Source organism: Lampetra planeri, chromosome 23, assembly GCF_965212315.1.
Source record: "Lampetra planeri chromosome 23, kcLamPlan1.2.h2, whole genome shotgun sequence".
In the NCBI taxonomy this organism is placed as follows: Eukaryota; Metazoa; Chordata; class Hyperoartia; order Petromyzontiformes; family Petromyzontidae; genus Lampetra; species Lampetra planeri.
Genome location: NC_136129.1, coordinates 5,112,614 through 5,132,116, shown reverse-complemented (window position 1 = coordinate 5,132,116; position 19,503 = coordinate 5,112,614). Strand labels below are relative to the sequence as shown.

The window sequence follows — 19,503 nt, the reverse complement described above, 5'->3', positions numbered from 1 at the left end:
AAACGCCGTTTAGCGCGGTTGGCTACGTACGGTGTGAAAGAAGTTCAACATACGCAGATACACAATAATTTTAATTGAATGGTGGGGTTATAAATAGTTGCGTTTTATTTGTTAAGCGTTTTGTTTACCTTTCCTAAAACTATTCACTCCTAACGTGGTTTTTGTATTATTATATACAACGTTTTGACCCGCTCCAGCTGGACATCCGTGGGAAATAAAGAGCTTGACAGATCATCGGATTCCTCCAGTATATAAAAATTTATTCTGAGAACGCGTTTTATGAACACTGCGGGCTTCCGTCGCCCCGCACCTCGCTCGTGACGTCACGGCCTGTACCCTCCTCCCTCTCGAGCAGCCATGGCGGATTCAGAGTAAGTGGCCTCTCTATGCGGACAATCCATCGCCATCCTTCACGAACATCGATCATATCACGTCGATTAACCTGTGTTGTAATTAAATACCACGTCGATTAATTGATTTATCGGGTTATGGAGGGGATTTTTTGCGTGCTTAAATGTCTTAACACGGGCGTACGGTTGCGTGCTCGGCGGTTACTGTACGCGGAACAGGCCCGTTTTGTCGCCACAACCGTGGGCTGGGTTTTGTTTGACAATACTTCACGAGGCCGTACGGGTGTAGTGATGGCGTTGGAGAGCTTAGACGTGGTTTCGTAGACGTGAGGTACAGCAGTGGCTGGCTATATTTGACTGTATCTCGGGTAAAGCGATGCAACTTTTGCTCACGCGGGATCTTCCACACTCGCGACACGTGTTTAAGACGCGGCCTTTAAACGACGCCGCGGTGTGGTTATCGAGGAGAGGAGATATTTTCCAGGGGGGGTCGATAACCAGCGTTGCGGAGCCGCATGCGGCTCTTTAAGGACTCCGTGATGATTTTTGTCAAGGGCCACCGTCACGTATTCACCACAGTACATTGCAGCCCTTGAAGTATTGAGTTTTTACCGAATTTGAGAAAGATGGCTCTTATAGTAATAGGTTTTTACCCTTTCAACTGGTACAAAAACTGATACCTTTATACAAGGGATCATGTTTGCAATAACCACAACACAAGCAGTCAAAATGCAAACAAAAAGAAACAACTCTGATAATGATATGCACTGTCCTTGAATTTGATTGGTCCACACCCGAGACAGCTTTTCTTAGAGCCTAGTCTCCATTGGTGTTGGACCAGATGACGCCAAAAGTGGCTCTTGTTAGTTTGGCTGCCGGGACCACTGAGATAGTGGTACTCCAAATATTGCATTTCCCGTTATCAATCTGTGCGGCGCTTTGAGAGTTATCCCTTCGCATTTGTGGTGAGTTTGCCACGTGAGACAAACGCTCATCATAAGTAGTGGAATTGGCGGAGCATCCCAATGCAGAGCCTCGGCGATGAGGCCTACCCTACGTGTGTTGGTGCAAGGCGAAGCAGGCCTGTACACTGTAGTGCTTTGTTGTCCACGCAAATAACTGTGTGGGCTTGTGTCTGATTTGTGCAGAGAAGTGAAGAGGCTGCCCAAAGTACCTGAGAACCTGCTGAAGAAGCGGAAGGCTTACCAGGCCATCAAGGAAACGCAGAAGAAGCGAAATTTACAACAGAGGAAGGTAAACTTCAGCAACTGCCTTGACTCTTAATGATATTTAACATTACGATTATTATACCATGATCTTTATCCTAGGGTGCTCCACTGAGTTTAAAAAAAAAAAACTTACAGAAGGATCCAGCTGGGAATACTTACAAATCGGCAACCGGTTTGCTATGCCGTCTTGTACTGAAAACAATTGTAGCCTTTAATGTGGGTGTCCGTACATAATGTGTGTAATCCACCAACCCAGTCTACAAAGCGCAGCATTTACAGCTCGGTTCGACTTAAAGGAATTAATTTGGGTTATGAAATTGGCACCCAGTTACTTAACTTTAATGTTCGTGGCTGCTGTTAACATCAGTGGCGAGTGATACTGGTAGTAACCTCCTGGTTACACCAGCCCACAGGGGATTCTTGTGTCCGTCCGTCGTGCATCCAAAAATGGGAGGGGTGGGGCTGGGTAGGGAGGGGCTGCTCACCCCGTGGTGCCCTTATAAAACTCAACGTTTAACATACTCACGCCGGCTTGTGCCCGCCCTCACAGTCGGCCATATTTGCGGAATACACCACGCCGCCGTTGACCCTGGCCATTGACCGAGCAACCCAACGTTCCTACCAGCTCCCTCCGCAGGAATGTGTTATCTGAACCGGTCATGGGTTGTGCCCAACCTTCGCCAACGTACACTGGCGAACGTGGCGAAGTGTGTGGCCAACCGGCCACCCACGACCATCGGTGGCGTGGGGAAGCTTTCATTCAGCACTCGATTGATACAGATGTAATGGCGACTTGGACGCACTTGTCTTGAGATGGTTTCTTTATTCAAGGAGCCATGTGCTCACACTCCCAAAAGGCGGAGAGACCCCATTGCAACATCCCCGAGTCTCCCGCGAATTTCCCTTGTATACAGTCTGAGGCCACGCCCCCATTCCCGGACCTTCTCGCTGGTTCTAGACCGCTCGCTCTACCAGCAGACTCGACTGTCCTCTGGCCACGCTCCTATTGTCGATCAATCCCATAGCCACCAGTCCACTCGCATTGCAAGCTGACTCCCCTGTCATTACCTCCCGTGGCCATTAGTCCATTGGCACTGCAGGTTGACTAATGTCAGTACACAGGACCTGATGACGGACGCTTGTGTTGCACCCGAAACGTCGTGGTTTATTTTATTTTCAACCTATGTGACTTTACCGAAAGAACCAAAGAGTATGGATTCCTGCAGTCACGAAAGCTTCAAATCAAGATAGGACTAATATTGTTTAAATTATTATTTTGACCTACCCGTGCGCGTGATAATATTAATTGCATGGGTTGTTTTTTTTACGTCCACTTTACCAAGGGTAAACACCCAACAATACTTGACGGTTTCACAGGGTCCACGTTCAGCGTCTGCTCGTCCTCGCTCACCTCCACAACCCCTCTCCTCAGGGCTCGAAGACCGAGCGCAAGATCAAGTTTAAGCGCGCGGAGCAGTTTCTGCGCGACAGCCGCAAAAGGGAGCGCGACGATGTGCGTCTGCAGCGACTGGAGTGCAAGCCTGGGCCCCACCTCACGCCGCCCGCAGAGCCGCGGCTCATCTTCGCCGTGCGCGTGCGCAGGTGATGACACGGACGCAATTTGAGAATGCATTTATTTTAGAACTGCTTTTTGTGTTCAGTTGTCCTTCCCTCGCAACTTCGGTGCCAAAGAAGTTCAACGTGGGTGGGAGCTGCCGCTTGCGTGGACAGCTCTCCTGCTTCCTTTCTCAAATAATGTACATGGGAAATTGTTGTCAATCCACTGCTGGAAAAGTGCCACCCCAGTATATTTGTCTTTGTGTATTAAAAATGAAAAAAAATCACACATTCCCAACTAAAACTTTTTTTATTTCACCTGGTAAGGGAATGTTTCGGGGGGGGGGGGGGGGGGGAGAATCATGATTGATTGAATAAGCGCTGTTAGGGATGGGTGTTTACGGAGGCCATTGTCCAGCAGTGGAACGATCATAGCCGATGAGTCGATAACATTCAGGCATTGCAACACTACCCAATGCCTCTGGTCATCAGCAGTTAACTATCTTTGCTCTCACAGTTGCAACGCGTGCAGCTTTAAGGCAAAGCGCTGCCTGCAATTGCTGCGTCTGTGCCGCATCTTCTCGGGCGTTTTCATCAAACTTGGCAAGACGTCGCTGCACATGCTGCGCGAGGTGGAGCCCTTCATCGCGTGGGGGTAAGATGAAAATCCCACCCTTGCCTATCGCCATCCTCGTAACTTCATATTTATACCGCACCTCCCATGCACTGCACATTGCGGCTGTCTGCAGCAGGGGACCCCTGGTGGCAACTGTCCTGTGAGGGATGCATTGAACGCAGCACTGGCCAGCATTAGTCTGCCTGTAGGGGCTGATGATGAAGTGATATGCAAGCCATTTGTAAAATTTTGACTGACACAACGGGAGTTGTCCATACACTCGAGTTCTGGGAAAAATCGGGCCTACTCAGATCTGCTCAAGTCAACTTGAGTTTGCTGTCTATGGAAATTAGGTTTTCGGTGGCCAGGTAGCATTGTGGTCCACTTTACCACTGAGCTAGCTTGTGTAGCCTAATTCCGGCCACACCACGTGCTTGTATGTCAAACTGGGTGTGTTTGTGTTGAATCTCACCAGGTACCCAAACCTAAAGTCTGTGCGTGAGCTGATCTTGAAGCGGGGACAGACCAAGGTGAACGGAAAGTTGTGCCCTCTCACCGACAACGCCATGATTGAGGACCGCCTGGGTAATACTCCCACCCCACCACACTCGTTTCCTCGTGTGTATACTAGTTTGTGTGCTCACTAATATCACTTGCTCTTATCTTTTAGGTTTTGTAAGCAATACGGGGATCTTGGTCTATGTGTCTGATTGTCTTCCAATAAGTTGTTAATAACGATCATTCACATTTATATTTCCCCCTCTGTCAGAACCATTCCAAGGCACTTTACCATATCCATTCTAATCATCACACTGCACTTAACAATCGTACAACATTCAGCCACACATACCCTTATAAGCCATGCTCATTTAGAAAATTGCTTGGAGCCGCGTTTTTACGCTTGACTTGAGGCGAGATGACGAAGGGATACGACTAAATTTGTAATATAATAAATTATATAATTATTTGCTGATGCCAGTCGGATGAATTTATGGACGTATACATCCAAATTGTAATGTAACAATGAAGCCACAGTGAAGATGTACAGTGTTTTGAGGTGGCGGTCGCACTAGGATGCTGTATGAATACAAATAGCATGAATACGGAAAGGCGTGGTTAGTGACGTTCGACGGTGGTGTGTGTGTGTGTGCGCGCTCACGCAGGCAAGCATGGCATGGTGTGCTTGGAGGACGTGATCCACGAGATCTTCACGCTTGGCAAGAACTTCCGCACGACCGCCTTCTTCCTGCAGCCCATGATACTGTCGGTGGCGCGGCACTCGCGGCTCAGCAAGGGCGGCCAGGAGTCCGAAACCGGCCCCACGGGTGACCGCGGGGATGCCATCAACCAGCTCATCCGCCAGCTTAATTAAGAGGCTTCACCACAAGGAGACGGGAAGAGGTTTTCGTTGCGAGTTGTCACCTAGCAGCAGTATTGGTGGACCCTTTAGTAAACGGAAGATTGTTTACCGGACAATCTGTGCCTGCTGGTTATTGTCTCATTCTGCACCTGAGTTTTGCTGTGTGTCGCTTGAACGGAAACATTCTTTGTGTAGCTGTATTCTGAAAATTAATTTTCAGCAAATAGCACCACGTTTTATGTGCAACAGTCCAATCCCAGCAATGCACACACCACCACCATAACCGTTGAAACATATCTTGACAAATCACACGTGTAGCCTCGGTGTTGAGGCAAATGGTGTTCGCGTGCCGGCGCACGAGGGGATGATGGTGTGGCCAGCACAACGCCTGGCCGTCTGACTCCCCAGCACTGATACACGTCGGGTATACATGTTGGGGATGATGTGACCAAAGGGGGGGGAGGCCAGTTAACATTTCACATATCACTCGGCCACCGATGTTTGCTGTGGCGGGTAAACGAACTTAGGCCACCAGGTTCATAGTGCAGAACGGGAACATACACCAGTTCTCCCAACACACTGCATATACAAATTAAAACCGATTATTGCATGATTCAATGCGTGTACTGCGAGTAAGATTCAACTTGATAGACGTATTGATGAATCGTTAAATGTCTATTGCCCACCATCTCATCTAAGTGATGACCTAAAGACGTAATTGCATCGTGAAGCAATTAGATTTAACAAGACCATGTAAAAGGGTTTTTAATTGGTGTAAAGGTTCAACCAGTCGATGTCTGTTTGAAAAGCACGGGCCAAATAAACATGACCATCAGAACTAGCAGGCTTATTGCAAATTGTATTTTTGTAATTGGTAATATGTATTTCCTATTTTTAAGTTTTCTTTTTGTAATAATTTCCATTAGTAAACTCGTACTGAAAAACATGGTTAACCCTGTACCTCGGTTGATGGCCATTGCTTGAAAGCTTTGCTCATTTTTTTGCCGAGTTGATGGTAATGTTTTTTTTGTTGGGGTCTCATTGTTCCTGTACATTGTCACTGGCAACAAAGACAACTTTCAAACTATGATGGCATTTGTGTTTTATTAAATTAAAAGTTCACTTTAAGCTAAATCCTGATTGAAACTCCTCCCCCCAAAAGAAATTGTGCAAGGCTTAGCCCATTTTATGTATGGAATTACAGTGTGTAAATTAGATCTGTGGAAGTATATGTTACTGGTAGGAACCTGGTTACACCAGCCCACGGGATTATTGTGTCCGTCCATCGTGCAGGGAGGGGCTGGGTGGGGCTGGTCACCCGTGGTGCCCTTATAAAACTCAACGTTTAACCTACTCACGCCGGCTTGTGCCCGCCCTCACAGTCGCGCATATTTACGGAATACACCACGCCGCCGTTGACCCTGGCCATTGACCGAGCAACCCAAAGTTCCTAATGTGTTAAGTGGATGGGCCATTTCGGTTGGTCAATGAGAATTTCTGGTGCGGGTGAAATGCACTCTCTAGTGGGCGCTACACCATCCCATAGGTGTGTGTTAGGGGATGAGACTAACGTTAGTCAATGGACCCTTTATTAAAGTGGTGTGAGGACTGGAAGTTTCCAGATATTACATGTATTTTTCCAGTGTTCGTCGAAATCGGTCAATATCAAGTGAAGGCTCTGTAAGGCCTGTTACATAACCATACGTGTTAATCGAATGTTTTAGAAGGAACAGAATGATTAAATTTGGCACAAAGAATCTATACGGAGGTTTTGGAAGGGTGCTGAAAAGAAACAATGGTTGACTCCAATGATACATTCTGAATTTTGAGCCCTTAAATCGGATTCCCAAGCCTCTAGTCCTCGACACACATCTTTCCACGTTTAAAATTTTTGTTGGACCAACAACGACATGGGTTCATGTTGATTTTTTTTCATGGGTGAAAATAAATTGTGAATTTTCCCACTCGGGACCAAGGTTAAGGTCCCAAGTAGGACAAACACAATATCAAGGATAAAATGTGCTCAAGTCTGCAAAATCAGGGCAAGTGTCAACAGAGGAATCCTTCAGGACATCTCAAAGGTTCTTTGTCCACATGTTACTTTTTTATTTAAAACCCCACAAGGCAATAATTAGCATACAGGCGATTTTCAAGTTAAGACATTTTATTCATTACATTTTTAAAAGTAATTTTGTCACCAATTTAAAGGCCCAAACGCATGATCAGTGGCGAGGTACATGGCAAACCATTATGGGGCTTTGTATTGATGTCAGTCACGTTCCAACTTCAGGAATATTCCAATTGCCTTCCTTGAAAAGTTTTAATAAACCACCACCACTCCGCACGGCGCCTTCGCCTATGCCGATGTTGAATGATTTGCCTTGTGCCCATCTTCTGTTACTCGAAGCCCTCACGAGTGTTGGGCGTGACCAAATTAAACGTAAAACCCCAAAACAAGATTTTTTTTTCGCGCCATTGTGATGACGGGGCTAAACCAATTAAGCGCCTCCACTTGAGAGCCTGCGTTAATCTCGTTTGGGAAACCCGGGAGTTGAACCCAGCGTCTCCATGGTGCTGGCTCATTGCTCTTACGAGAGCTGTAGTATCAGCCTCCCTGAGCCACCGGGGCCGCCTCGAATCCAGAAATTTTCAACACATCAAGCCATTGTTCCTTAACAAATCAATACTTCAGTAATAACAATATACACGAGTATAGCACCAAACAGGAAAGCTGATCACTTCGCTGTGCGTGTGTGTAGTTAATAGGAGTGAAAAAAAATGTGAGGGTTCTAGGAAAGTAAACTCTTAGTACTGGGTATATTTTAGCGGTTGTGCTGTCGAGCTCTCGTATACATTTTCCGGTTGTAACTTGGTATACCTTAATGCATCGGAGAGCAATTAAGTAAACTCTTTAGGGGGTCATAGGCTTCACAACATCCCACAGTTGTCACTAATATTTCGGTTGACGGGAAACGTTTACTCGCAGCTTACTGGTCGGTGTGTGAAAGAAAAAACCATCGTAACCATTGCTTTATAAAAAAAAAAATCTTGAGAATCCCGTCGCTGTCCTTGCATCCGTCACCTTCTCTTCCCGCTGAGCGTGAAGCATTCACCATCACGGCAACCGCTCTCCCACGCTTGGGAATTCTCCAATTTCTACGGGACGTGCTCAGGCATCGGGAGAACCGAGAGCACGACAAAAGAAGAAGGGAGAAGACTGAGGGGAGGAAACGAGATGGCGGAGGGGAATACTCGATGAGCACGGGCTGGACAGGAGAGACAATTTGGGAAAGAAGTCCATGAGGAAAGTAGGAAAAATGTGGAGGAGAGTAAGCGATGAGAAAATATTGCAGTGGAACAATAAGCAGTGCTTGTGATGAAAGCAAGCCAGAAGGGATAGGAAAAGGGGAGGGCAGAGGTCACGTGAAAGGGGCGGCCGTTCGTGCTGAGCTCATGGGGTCATCGGGGTCAGGCCGTGCGGGGCGTAGGGTTCAAGGGTCACACGTCTACGCCAAGTGCGATGACCGGGTGTGACGCGGCGCTGCGTGACGTCGTTTCTTGCTCTTCCCGCTGCCGTGGTTCTTGTTGCTGCTGATGATGATAAATGGCGGCCCCTGGGGCACGCACGCCGAGTTGTCGCAGATTCCGGCCGTCCCGGCTGCACCGGATGACCCTTGAAGTCCGACGCGTCCCGGATCTCCAGGGTCGCCCGCTGACCCATCTCGTCCATTCCGGCTCACGCCCTCAGGGCCCGGAACACCTGGGGGTGCCACAGTGAGCCCCGGATTTATGAAATATTAGCTCACTTCATCACTTTTCCATCACTACTACCACGGTTATTGTTCCCATGAACTCCACTCATTGATTCCTCCGCCCGTGCAACTACCACCCTTACCTTGAGGACCTGGATCTCCCACAGAGCCTTTAATGGCCTTTCCTACAGCTCCTTTGTCACCAGTAGTGCCCAGTTCACCTGGCCACACGCACATGTGTACACACAACAAAGCATTAACATTCAAGCGTAATTATGAAATGTACTTGTAGTTTTTTAGGTTTTGTTTTGGGGAATTTTCAGCCAGGTCTAATTTTTGGGTTACGTTTCACTATATTCTCGCCAGGATGTCATTCACATCTGCCTTGTTTGTTACCAATATGCATACTGGCAGAAATATAACATCTCTAATGGCTTAAACTTAGGTCTGATAGTTTAAACAATGGCCTAAGCACTACAGAATGTCCCAAACATGCACCCTAACCCTAAACACACACAGGACTAAACGCCCCACCACATCTGTGTGCCGACAAGACGTTCCTTGGCCATCTCACCCTTGGGCCCTGTGTCTCCCATGATGCCCCAAGGTCCCTTGAGGCCGGGCGAGCCACGTGGGCCCTGCAGGCCGGTGACTCCCGTGTCGCCGGGCGGCCCAGGAGGGCCAGGCGGCCCAGGTAGGCCCGGCATTCCAAGCTCACGTCGCTGCAGGCTGGAGGAGAGATGGGCCACCTGGTCTGGTGCAGGGCCGGGTGTAGGGGGCGACGGGTGGTGGGGGGTAGTGGCGGCCACAAGCGACAAGGAAAGAGACGCGCAGAGAAAGGATTGTTTATCGCCGTCCCATCGTGTCTCATGGCTGTACCGCTCGGTGTTGTTCGGCACGACGCCTCACGTTTCGCTCCACGTGCTTCTTCGCAAACCGAATTGAAAGCTCACAGCACGTAACGCGAAACGTTGGACATGCGGTAGAACTTGAAAACGCATGGGAAATGTGAACAATCTTTTTTACAAAACTAACATTAATGAAAACAGAACAGTGCCATTGCTTTCGTGGGTATAGCCTGGTGCAGGCTGCTTGGGCACACTCACCGGTCATCATGCGTGTGCAGAGCTCGCGGATTCTCTGCTCGCTGGAGATCGGTCCCTGTGACGGGGCGGGGAATGAACGAAGGAGTACGCAAGAGTTAAACAAAAAAACTAAACTTTACAACCTCAATTTTGCAGGAAGTGTTGGCTACACAAATTTTATTCAGATTTTCCAAATGCTTAATCTGATCTGCCTAAAAGCGTTTTAACTTGCAGGTACAGCGGCGGGAAAGGAGCTATAATTATCGATATTGAAAACGCATCGACCCTCGTGGATGCCAGGGCGATAAACCGGTCACGCCGCAGTCCTCGCGCGCATCACTCAGTTTTTTTCAGTTTCATTTATTTGGTATAGCCCTGTGAGCCATTCGGCTCTTGAATCGGGTGTAACCGCAACAAACAAAAACATGACCAAGAAAACATCTTAATGTGACTATGTGACTAAGTGCAAACAGAGAATCCAGGAAAAGACAGCAAAATATTCCACAAAAAGCACCGTACACCAACGCTGTGTGCAAAAATCCCAGTGGGATGCAAGTCAAACAACAACAACCACAAGACAACTTAGATTAAGGCCATCAGTCTAACTCCGTACTACAACAAACAAACATAGCCAAACCAAAAAACGTTTTCGAAATCACCAAAATAAAGCCATAAAAGCAATATAACAGTGATCATTCGAACTGTGACCGAATTTTCACCATAAACGACATTAACAACATGTACCACCAAAACCCTGCAGCCATAGCTGGCTGCATGAGTCACTCCACAGCAGCAGGAGCATCAGTCGGAGTATCACCAATTTCCAATGCTCCTTTAAGATCAGCACACTAAATCACATCACTCACGGGAGGCCCTGGTCGACCCGAGCGTCCGGGGACCCCAGGCTCCCCCTCGGTGCCCGTCTTGCCTTGAGACCCGGGCCTCCCCTCCGGGCCCAGCTCCCCACGGGGCCCGTTGGCTCCTCCAGGGCCCATCTCACCCAGGGGCCCCGGCTGATTGCGTTAGTGAGACAGGAGCAAGGTGGAGAGAAGGGGAGGGGGGCGAGCAATAAATGACGGGCAGGGAGGTACACAAAGCAGACACAGACACGCGTTTAGACCGATATCATGAAGCATCATCATCATCCCCTTTCCCCTGCCTCCAGCTTGTCGTCAGTAGAATATATGTGGCCCCTCTCCCCCTCGCTCGTGCATTTGTACCGGCTCTTGTTTAATTAAAAAAACTATTTTCAAAAATCTTCTTCATCATCGATGATCAATCCGCAAGTTGGATGAAGGTCTCCCCAAGACGGCACCATCTCTCGCGATCACACGAAGCAACAATCCACTCAGCACCTACAAATTGTAACAATATTATTTACACTGATATTATGTCCGTTGTCAATTCACTGTTGGAAGAAGGCTTCTCGAGAGAACGTGCGGATTATGTTTAACCATACTTCACCACAACGCTCAGTGTGGGTTGGTGAAGTAAGCGGGAGAGAGCCAAGAGCTGTTCAGTTATACTGGTAGGAACGAAGTGGACCAGACCACCAATAGATTATATCGTCCGTCCGTCCGTCCGTGTATCAACATCGACCCCTACTGCAAACACTTGGCAGGACCCTACAAAAACCTTTTGACTCAGTGGGGCTTTCCTGGCTTAACAAGTGTAATAATACATTATGTTTATATTCTTTGGTTATTCGTTCCTACCAGCCCACCCCGCAGGGTCCTGTTCAATCGCCACTGATGTTCGCCGTGGCTGGGAATCGAACTCGGGTCGCCGGGTTCGTCATGCAGCAGCAGTTACCCCGCGATCGACACAGCATGGGATTAGTGAGGCCATCATCCAGCAGTGAATTGACAAACAGATCGACATTCATTCGTTCAAACCGAGTTCTTTCTCCGACTTCTCAATGGAAACCCAGTGAACGGTTTACGAGGCCCAGCCACAACGGTGCTCTGGCTGCAGTCGACTGTGAATTGAGTGTCAGTGAGCGGCAACACTTCTGAACGTGAACGGTCTTTAACAAAAAAGTGTTGCGTGCGGTGAATGCAATTCTCAAAAACTCACCGCCCCCTTTTGGCCTTTGCCTCCCACGGGTCCCTGCGAGGGTGAAAAGCAAAGAAGGAAGGAGTTTAAATCGATCACGAGGCCGATCCGTTCCGCGTAGCCGGCTCGTTGTCTGCGCACGTGCCGGCCGTACCAAGAGTCGTCTTCGTGGCTGGAGTTAATAAAATAATAAAAATAAAACATAATAAAATAAAATAATTCTCACGACGTTTCGGCTACAACGCAAGCAGCCGTCTTCTTCACCTGAAGACGGCTGCTTGCGTTGTAGCCGAAACGTCGTGAGAATTATTTTATTTTATTATGTTTTATTTTTATTATTTTATTACTTCCCTTCTACGTGACTTTACCGAAAGAACCAAGAAGATGAATCCCTGCAGTCACGAAAGCTTTAAATCGAAATGTGGCTGGAGTTCTTGGTGTTCACTTCACAGCGCACGAGATTTTAATTGTTTTCCCCTACCAGTCCTAGATGTCCCGCTGTCACCTACAGCAGACACCTCGATATGCGTATATTCGATAATAAAACAAAGTTTCGGTAGATAACGAATCTTTGGATTGCTTACCATTATTTTATACAGAAAGCTAAAATAAGAAAGCGTTAAAGTAATAAATTCATACACTGAGATGAATAATACATGTGTTGATCTAGAGTATGATATAAATGTGACTACAATTATAATAAGATATGGATTCTTTACACGGTTTCTTTTACACTATGAGATCTCTTTTACCAGTGGCAAAATATAATGGTAGGTTTTTACCCTTTTAACTGGTACAAAACTGACACCTTTATTCAAGGCATCATGTTTGCAATGACCACAACACAAGTAGTCAATAAAGCAAACAAAAAGAAGCAACTCTGATAAAGAGACGTCTCGGGTGTGGGCCAATCAACTTCAAGGACAGTGCATATTATTATCCTTATCAGAGTTGCTTCTTTTTGTTTGCTTTATTGACTACTTGTGTTGTGGTCATTGCAAACATGATGCCTTGAATAAAGGTGTCAGTTTTGTACCAGTTAAAAGGGTAAAAACCTACCATTACGGTTTCTTTTATTTGCGTCAGTTGTTTTATTTATTTTGATATTGTACAGTATAAAATATATTATTTTCGATATAAATGGGCTTTGTTTACGATATGAATAGTCGGTTATGAAGTCTTTATAGCATGAAGTTGTACGTTACTAAGGCTGGGAACGCATCCTCTGTATCAATGTTATAAGTTATTCAATATACGAGTTTTCAATACATCTACTTTGTATATCGAGGAATTATTGTATTCCTGTCGTTCCCTCCCCCACCCCTACCCCTCCCCCAATTTTATCCCAGTCGTGCTATCCATGCCATGTCAAGAGGCAATGCCACCCAACGAAGAATCCACAACGAACTCTCCCAGAGCAGTACATACCCTGTGTGTTTGAGAATGGCCCGTGGAGGCAGAGATCACAGAACTACTTCTCAGAGCCCTTCAAGTGATCTTTATAATTTACCAATTATTTCGGTGAGACTGTATTGGCAGCGGTGCACAAGCACAAACACCGAACAACGCAACACATTCGTCAATAATATTGCTGCCTTAATTCTGCGAGCTAAATTAAGCAAAAAAAGCATTTAACCAAATGCTCTTTTTTTATCCGCAGTCATCGGTCAGTGGGCTGGGACCATCAACTCGATACACCTGAGAACCCGGTTTAATCCCACGCAGCTCAAATCCAAATCCCACGCATAGTCAGGAAGTGGAGTTTGATTCTCACAGTGTCCGCACAATTAAATAAACACGTATGTCCACGGTTTCTCTTCACAACATTCACGATGGCGGTGGTGATTTAGTCAGTTTATTTCAGGTCAGGGCCATGGAGTGATCTTTTTCAAATGGCGACCCGGCCAAAACAGCCGATGGAGTAGCAAGAATGTTACACAGGAAGGAAGCGTTTTACTTGAGTTGCATAGACCACGACCATTTAATAAGGCATTTGTAACAGAATTTAAGGAGGCAGTCAGAGTAGCAACCAGGCTAGTTTCCTCTGCTACTGCAGAAGAGGACAGCGTGCGCGTTCGTTGGGACCTCCTGAGCGAGCAGTGAACCCGAGAGAAGCGATGTGTGGACCGGAGGATTTGGCCGTAGAAACATCCGGAGAATAAAAGCACTACGGATTTGCAGGAATCGTCGTCTTGGTGATCTCTCTCTCTCTACGACCCATCACCGTTTGTTTCTTCGGCGTTTCGAGACGCGGTCACATTTCGAGACGCGATTTCATGGCAGGTTTTTTTTTTTGCCGCGCACAGCTCGTTTCAGCCGTAGCCACCACCACCATCGCCGAGGTTTTTTGCGCGAGTTGCCGGTGAGTTCCTCTCACCTTATTGCCGTCATCCCCCTTGACGCCGGAGCCTCCGTCCAAACCCTGACCGCAGGCAAGAGATGCATTGTTGTTGTTGTTATATTTCCACTCGTTCATTCGGTTAGTTGAGAGTTTTTAATGTGTTAATTAAAGTCGCAAATTGAATGTTAAGAATATTATTGAGATTGCAACTTTCATGCCTAAGAAAATCAGCCTATATCTCGCACATCACCATTACCATCATACCACGATGAAATATTATTTTACCATTTTACCACATATACACTTCTCATTATCCTTACAAAAGAGATTATACATCGTGCATCCATCATCACACCACATTAAAAAAATTAGTCATGCAGCATTCAATCATTTACCACGCATCCATGTTTCATAAGCTATCATATTGACAAAATCTCGAGAAAAATACGTGTTGTAAGGGAGATTACAATCATAACAATAATAACAATCCTAACTATGAAAATAAAATATGAACATTAGCAATAGAAACTACTCACAGGGTCTCCCTTTTGGCCGCCATTTCCTCGCCCTCCCTGGAAAAAAAGGATTAGTGCTTTACATTTGAAAATCCACAAAATTGATATTTCTTTGGCATTTGCTTCCCCCCTCAAATTTATAAGACCTGCATAATGAGCAACCGTGCCACAGAGCAAATCTTTTTTTCGAAAATGTCTTTTCACGCATTCATAGATGACCACTTGGGCCTATGGAATCGCTATACCTGAGAACTCAATTGAATCTCGACTTTCCGGAAAGTGCAGGATTCAAACCGATACATTTTGGCCTAGTTTTCTCGACACGGGCATAAGCATCATCACCCTATGAGAGATACCCATTGACTGTTAAACACATCCTGTCATTTCAAAGTTTTGTAAAGCCTATTCAAGTGCCAACACCGACTTCAGAAACAGTCTTTTGTTCAGCCGCTAGTCCAGGGGTCAGCAGCCAAAATAACAAGAAAAGACATTTTTTGGGAATTCGGTAAGAAAAAAAAATCGCTATTGGAAGACCCACAACGCATGTGAATATGAGTCTGTGGTCCTGATTAAGTAACGTCACAAAGCAGCCCTTAAAGAGCCGCATGCGGCTCCGGAGCCGCAGGTTGCCAAACCCTGTGCTAGTCGCTGGACTGCAGAGGTAGGTAAGAAGGGCTTCCACTACTACGGAAGGGCTTCCACTACACAGGGAGCTCTCGATGCTACATAGTTGATTTACCCAGAAATCCCCACCAGTAATTAACCCACAGATGACACCGCGCTGAAGAAGCTGTGGAAGACAGTAATTTGAACAATTGGATGCAACTGGGAGTATCTATTTCGATTTAAACCAAGAAGATGGGAGTATCTAATGCAGTGGTCTTCACTAATTTTCAGCAGGGGGGCACTTTTGCCGATAAGACATCAGCGTGAGGGACACCCACACCCCCTGCAAGGCGTTTTTCACTTTTGTGTATTGTCAGGGGCCGCACCAAATGCCACCAGAGGCCCCCAATGGCCCGCGAACCTTGCAATGAAAAACACTGGTCTAATGCAAAGGTCTTGAGTAATATCATAGACAGCGCTAAATAGGACACACACACACACACCGAGAGACGCTGCGCTGAAGCAAAGCACTGTGGGAATTCTCACCTTGTGACCCTTCATGCCGAGGGGTCCGGGAGCTCCGGGCAAGCCCAGAACTCCAGGGTCACCCAAGGGACCCTGGTTGAGAAATGAAAATAAAACAAAAAGGGAATTAAAAACGTCATCGCATTTTCTTCAGTAACAATAAACATCACAACGCACAGGTGGCTTGGGAAAGCAGTGCAGCGTTGGTGCTCTACGCTCCACGAGGAACCAACACCTGTGCAGTGGTTTAACTAGAAACATTCACTTTGTTGCTGAGATTTTTTTTTGTCTAAAAGCTTCGTTTCACTCGAGAACATTTCGTAGTCACGATGTTTAATTCTGCGGCTTCATATGTGGCACTTGAACCTCTACTCTTAACAAAGCATTAATTTCACCCAGGTCTTCGGCGAAAGAAATGAACGCTTGTCGTGTCAACCGGATTGTATTTTACCTGGCCTTAAAAGCAAACGGAGTGAACCACAGTGTGTGGCAACGCAGATCCGACCCGACATGTACACGAGAGTAACAACAACAACAATAATAATAATAATGCCAACGATGACGCCATCTCACCTGTACGCCTGGCTCTCCTGGAGGCCCAATGGGGCCCATCTGCCCGGGCCGCCCCTGTAACGACACACAGGGCCCTGCCTGGTAAGAGCGCCGTCGGCACGGACGCGAAACTCACCGTGTGTCGTGTAGTGCCCTGTTGTGTTTGTGTTTTTTATTTGTACCGCGTGTGTCACCCGGCACCATGTCGGACGATTCGGACATCCAGCTCGTTCAGTTTTCTGAAGAAGCTCCCGGGGTGTGGTGGCGAAACGTCGGACATCGTGCCAAACGGCACTCGGTAATAACCAGAAAATGCACTGGAGAGCTACATCAGAAACCCGCAGCGCGCTCGATCCTGTGAGATCTCGGAAGCTAAGCAGGTTTGAACCTGGACAGTGCTTAAGGTTTGTGTCTGCAATGCACGGCAAGTTGTTATAGGCTGAGGGGTGAAGTGGGTGGACAGCAGAGGGCAGTGCATCAGAATACATTGTTGTAATGTACTTTATATGCTCCCCCGACACATGAAGGGTTATACAACTCCGTGTTCGATTGAAATTGGCTAAAACTTAACGGGATGAGGTGTCTGTATCTGGTGAAACGATGGTTCTATAAAGGACAAGGCAAGGGTTCTCTATTGGATTGCGATGAGCATTCTCATTCGAATCAACCAACTTCAGTACAATTGCAAAACATAAACATTTGTATATTGATATTTCAATCGGGCACTGAATTACAAGTGTACCCGGACGCCTTTTCACTTACAGCAGGACCCCTGCCGCCAACAGGACCAATGTCCCCAGCGTCTCCTTGATCTCCCTGCGAACAGATCCACAAAGACTCGTCAACAACACTTACACATTACACAGCGAACGACAAAGACTCGTTAACAATATTTATACAAAACACAGTGACCAAGAAAGACTCCGTAACTTTAATTTATACACTACAGAGCGACGAACAAAGACTCATAAAAAATATTTATACAAAACACACGAACCAAGAAAGACTCCGTTAACAAAATGTACACATTACAAAGCGGCCAAAAAAGCCTCATTAACTTCTCATTTACAAAACAGAATAGAATGATGTCGTTGACAGGGGCGTACAAGGATTGAGGAATGAGTGACAGCGATAGAGTGGTACTTAGGGATCGCAAAAGGACAGGGGAGAGACGGGGATGAGGGGAGGGGTGAGGGGAGGAAAGAGAATGGGCAATGGAGAGGAACGGAAGAGGGTTAAGGGGGGGGGGGAACTGCCAGTGCCGGATTATCCTCATTGCAAAAGTAGCTACATATCAGGGACTTGCGCTAAGGGGAGCTGTCACGAAAAGTAAAAAAATAAGAATAATCAAATGAAATAAATATTAAGATGTTTCCACTGATCTGTGTTATAAATGTAATTTCTGTACGATTCCAATAATTTTTGTAGTCAAATCGCCAAATTTGCGGAGCTCCGCTGCAAATACAGAAAGAGACGAGAGGTGAGGCAGCGACGAGCTCAGCCTCCCCTCTGATTGCGCAACCCCTCAGTAACAGGATGGAGCGCGGGCAATAAGCGCGTGCCTGTTACCATCTGAGTATGTCACCAATGTAATGTTTGTAGACCCCTTCATTTCATGTCCTCGCCTTCCATACTCCAGGTAACTTATTTTTCACATATGTGTATAAAGATATTTAGGCTCGCTGGTCTCGTCATGAAACTGCATTGAAGAAGCACAGGGGGAGGCAGCTATCGCATCTGCCTCACTGAGGGGGACGTGTCTAACACGCTCCCCTCCGTGAGGACACGCCCCCTCCGCGAGGACACGCCCCCTCAGTGAAGACACGCCCCCTCAGTGAGGCCACGCCCCCTCAATGAGGCCACGCCCCCTGTGTGTGAATCTGGCTCTGACACTGGCCAATGCCTCCCCAGCCATTGACCTCACCGCACGTCACTGCTATAAATGCTACGGGCCCCACACTTTCAAGGGCCCCGCGTTAAATGCTTACAAGCTATCAATTCCGGTTCAGTGATTCTGCACTTGCTCTATTACTATAGTACTATACCGCCTTCAACTTTTATGAATGACTGGGTGTTTAAGGTTAGCGATTTGTCGTATTATAGCAAATGAAAAAATACAATTACTTTACTATGCCAGTAAAAAAAATGTGTTTTCATATTTACGTGTTTTTTATTGTTCATTTAGTACTCCTTTATAACATATGCTACAGGCCCTGCACTCGCTTAAGCCGGCACTGGGAACTGCTTAATGTTCAGGGGAAGTTTATTCCAGTGCAGGGGTGCATGGAGGGAGAAGGGCCGAAAGCGGGATTGGGCACAGAGAGTAGGAGGGACAGAGAGAGAGAGAGACAGACAGAGAGAAGATTGGGAACAATGATGAGACGTGGAAGGAGATGAGAGAGACAAGATAATCAGAAAAGACAAGGATGCCCAGGTGTTTGAAAAGACAGCGGTAGAAAACTGGAAGCCAACGGAATTGAAGGAGGAGAGGTGACCAACAAAGACTCGCTAACAAGGACGCTTGTGTTGCGCCCGAAACGTCGTAATTTAATTTAGTTGATTTCACTTTTTTATTTTTATTTTCATTTTTTTAAATTATTATTTTCTACCTACGTGACTTTACCGAAGGAACCAAAGAGTATGGATCCTTGCAGTCACGAAAACTTCCAATCTAGAATTACTCGCTAACAACACTGGAAATGCTTTGCCCAGAGTTGCTCGTAATTCGGAGAAAGCGGCTGTGCTTGAAACCCGCCTCAAAACGCTAATTTTCTTTCTATTACGTTCGATTCTATGTCCTCTTAGTTGTCTGCTCCACCTTGGCCCAACGATTGTTTATTTTTTGTTTTGCGAATTGCAGCCAGGAACAAAGTTCCCGTAGCACTATCTACAAAAATACAACGAACTACAAAGGCTCGTAAACAACATTAGAAAACGACATAGGGAGCAACGAAGACTCG

At 46.6% G+C, this 19,503-nt stretch overlaps 2 protein-coding genes across 2 annotated transcripts in view; one reads left to right on the top strand and one right to left on the bottom strand.

The window, feature by feature from the left end:
• Positions 1–254: 254 nt before the first annotated feature.
• RPL7L1 (ribosomal protein L7 like 1) lies at positions 255–6,199 on the top strand. The gene is made up of 6 exons (XM_078604848.1): positions 255–371; positions 1,499–1,604; positions 3,012–3,181; positions 3,654–3,791; positions 4,228–4,337; positions 4,916–6,199. Exons 1-6 carry the CDS (start codon positions 358–360, stop codon positions 5,122–5,124), a joined length of 747 nt encoding a protein of 248 aa, XP_078460974.1. The 5' UTR covers positions 255–357; the 3' UTR covers positions 5,125–6,199.
• Positions 6,200–7,194: 995 nt separating this feature from the next.
• The window catches only part of LOC144726529 (uncharacterized), a 50,218-nt gene continuing 37,909 nt past the window's right edge, over positions 7,195–19,503 (bottom strand). The window contains exons 28-38 of the mRNA XM_078605324.1: positions 17,306–17,359; positions 16,565–16,618; positions 16,013–16,084; positions 14,882–14,917; positions 14,382–14,426; positions 12,026–12,058; positions 10,816–10,962; positions 9,971–10,025; positions 9,439–9,618; positions 9,008–9,085; positions 7,195–8,872 (exon numbers count right to left, since the gene is read on the bottom strand). Of these exons, the coding sequence (XP_078461450.1) occupies positions 8,619–8,872; positions 9,008–9,085; positions 9,439–9,618; positions 9,971–10,025; positions 10,816–10,962; positions 12,026–12,058; positions 14,382–14,426; positions 14,882–14,917; positions 16,013–16,084; positions 16,565–16,618; positions 17,306–17,359 (1,008 nt within the window). The 3' untranslated portion in view covers positions 7,195–8,618. The remainder of the gene's footprint in view (positions 8,873–9,007; positions 9,086–9,438; positions 9,619–9,970; positions 10,026–10,815; positions 10,963–12,025; positions 12,059–14,381; positions 14,427–14,881; positions 14,918–16,012; positions 16,085–16,564; positions 16,619–17,305; positions 17,360–19,503) is intronic.

Bases quoted from the DNA above. Each gene is read 5' to 3' on its own strand.
- RPL7L1 (XM_078604848.1), top strand. The intron at 1,605-3,011 runs GTAAACTTCAGC...CCCTCTCCTCAG, and splicing joins GAAATTTACAACAGAGGAAG to GGCTCGAAGACCGAGCGCAA. The intron at 3,182-3,653 runs GTGATGACACGG...TTGCTCTCACAG, and splicing joins TTCGCCGTGCGCGTGCGCAG to TTGCAACGCGTGCAGCTTTA.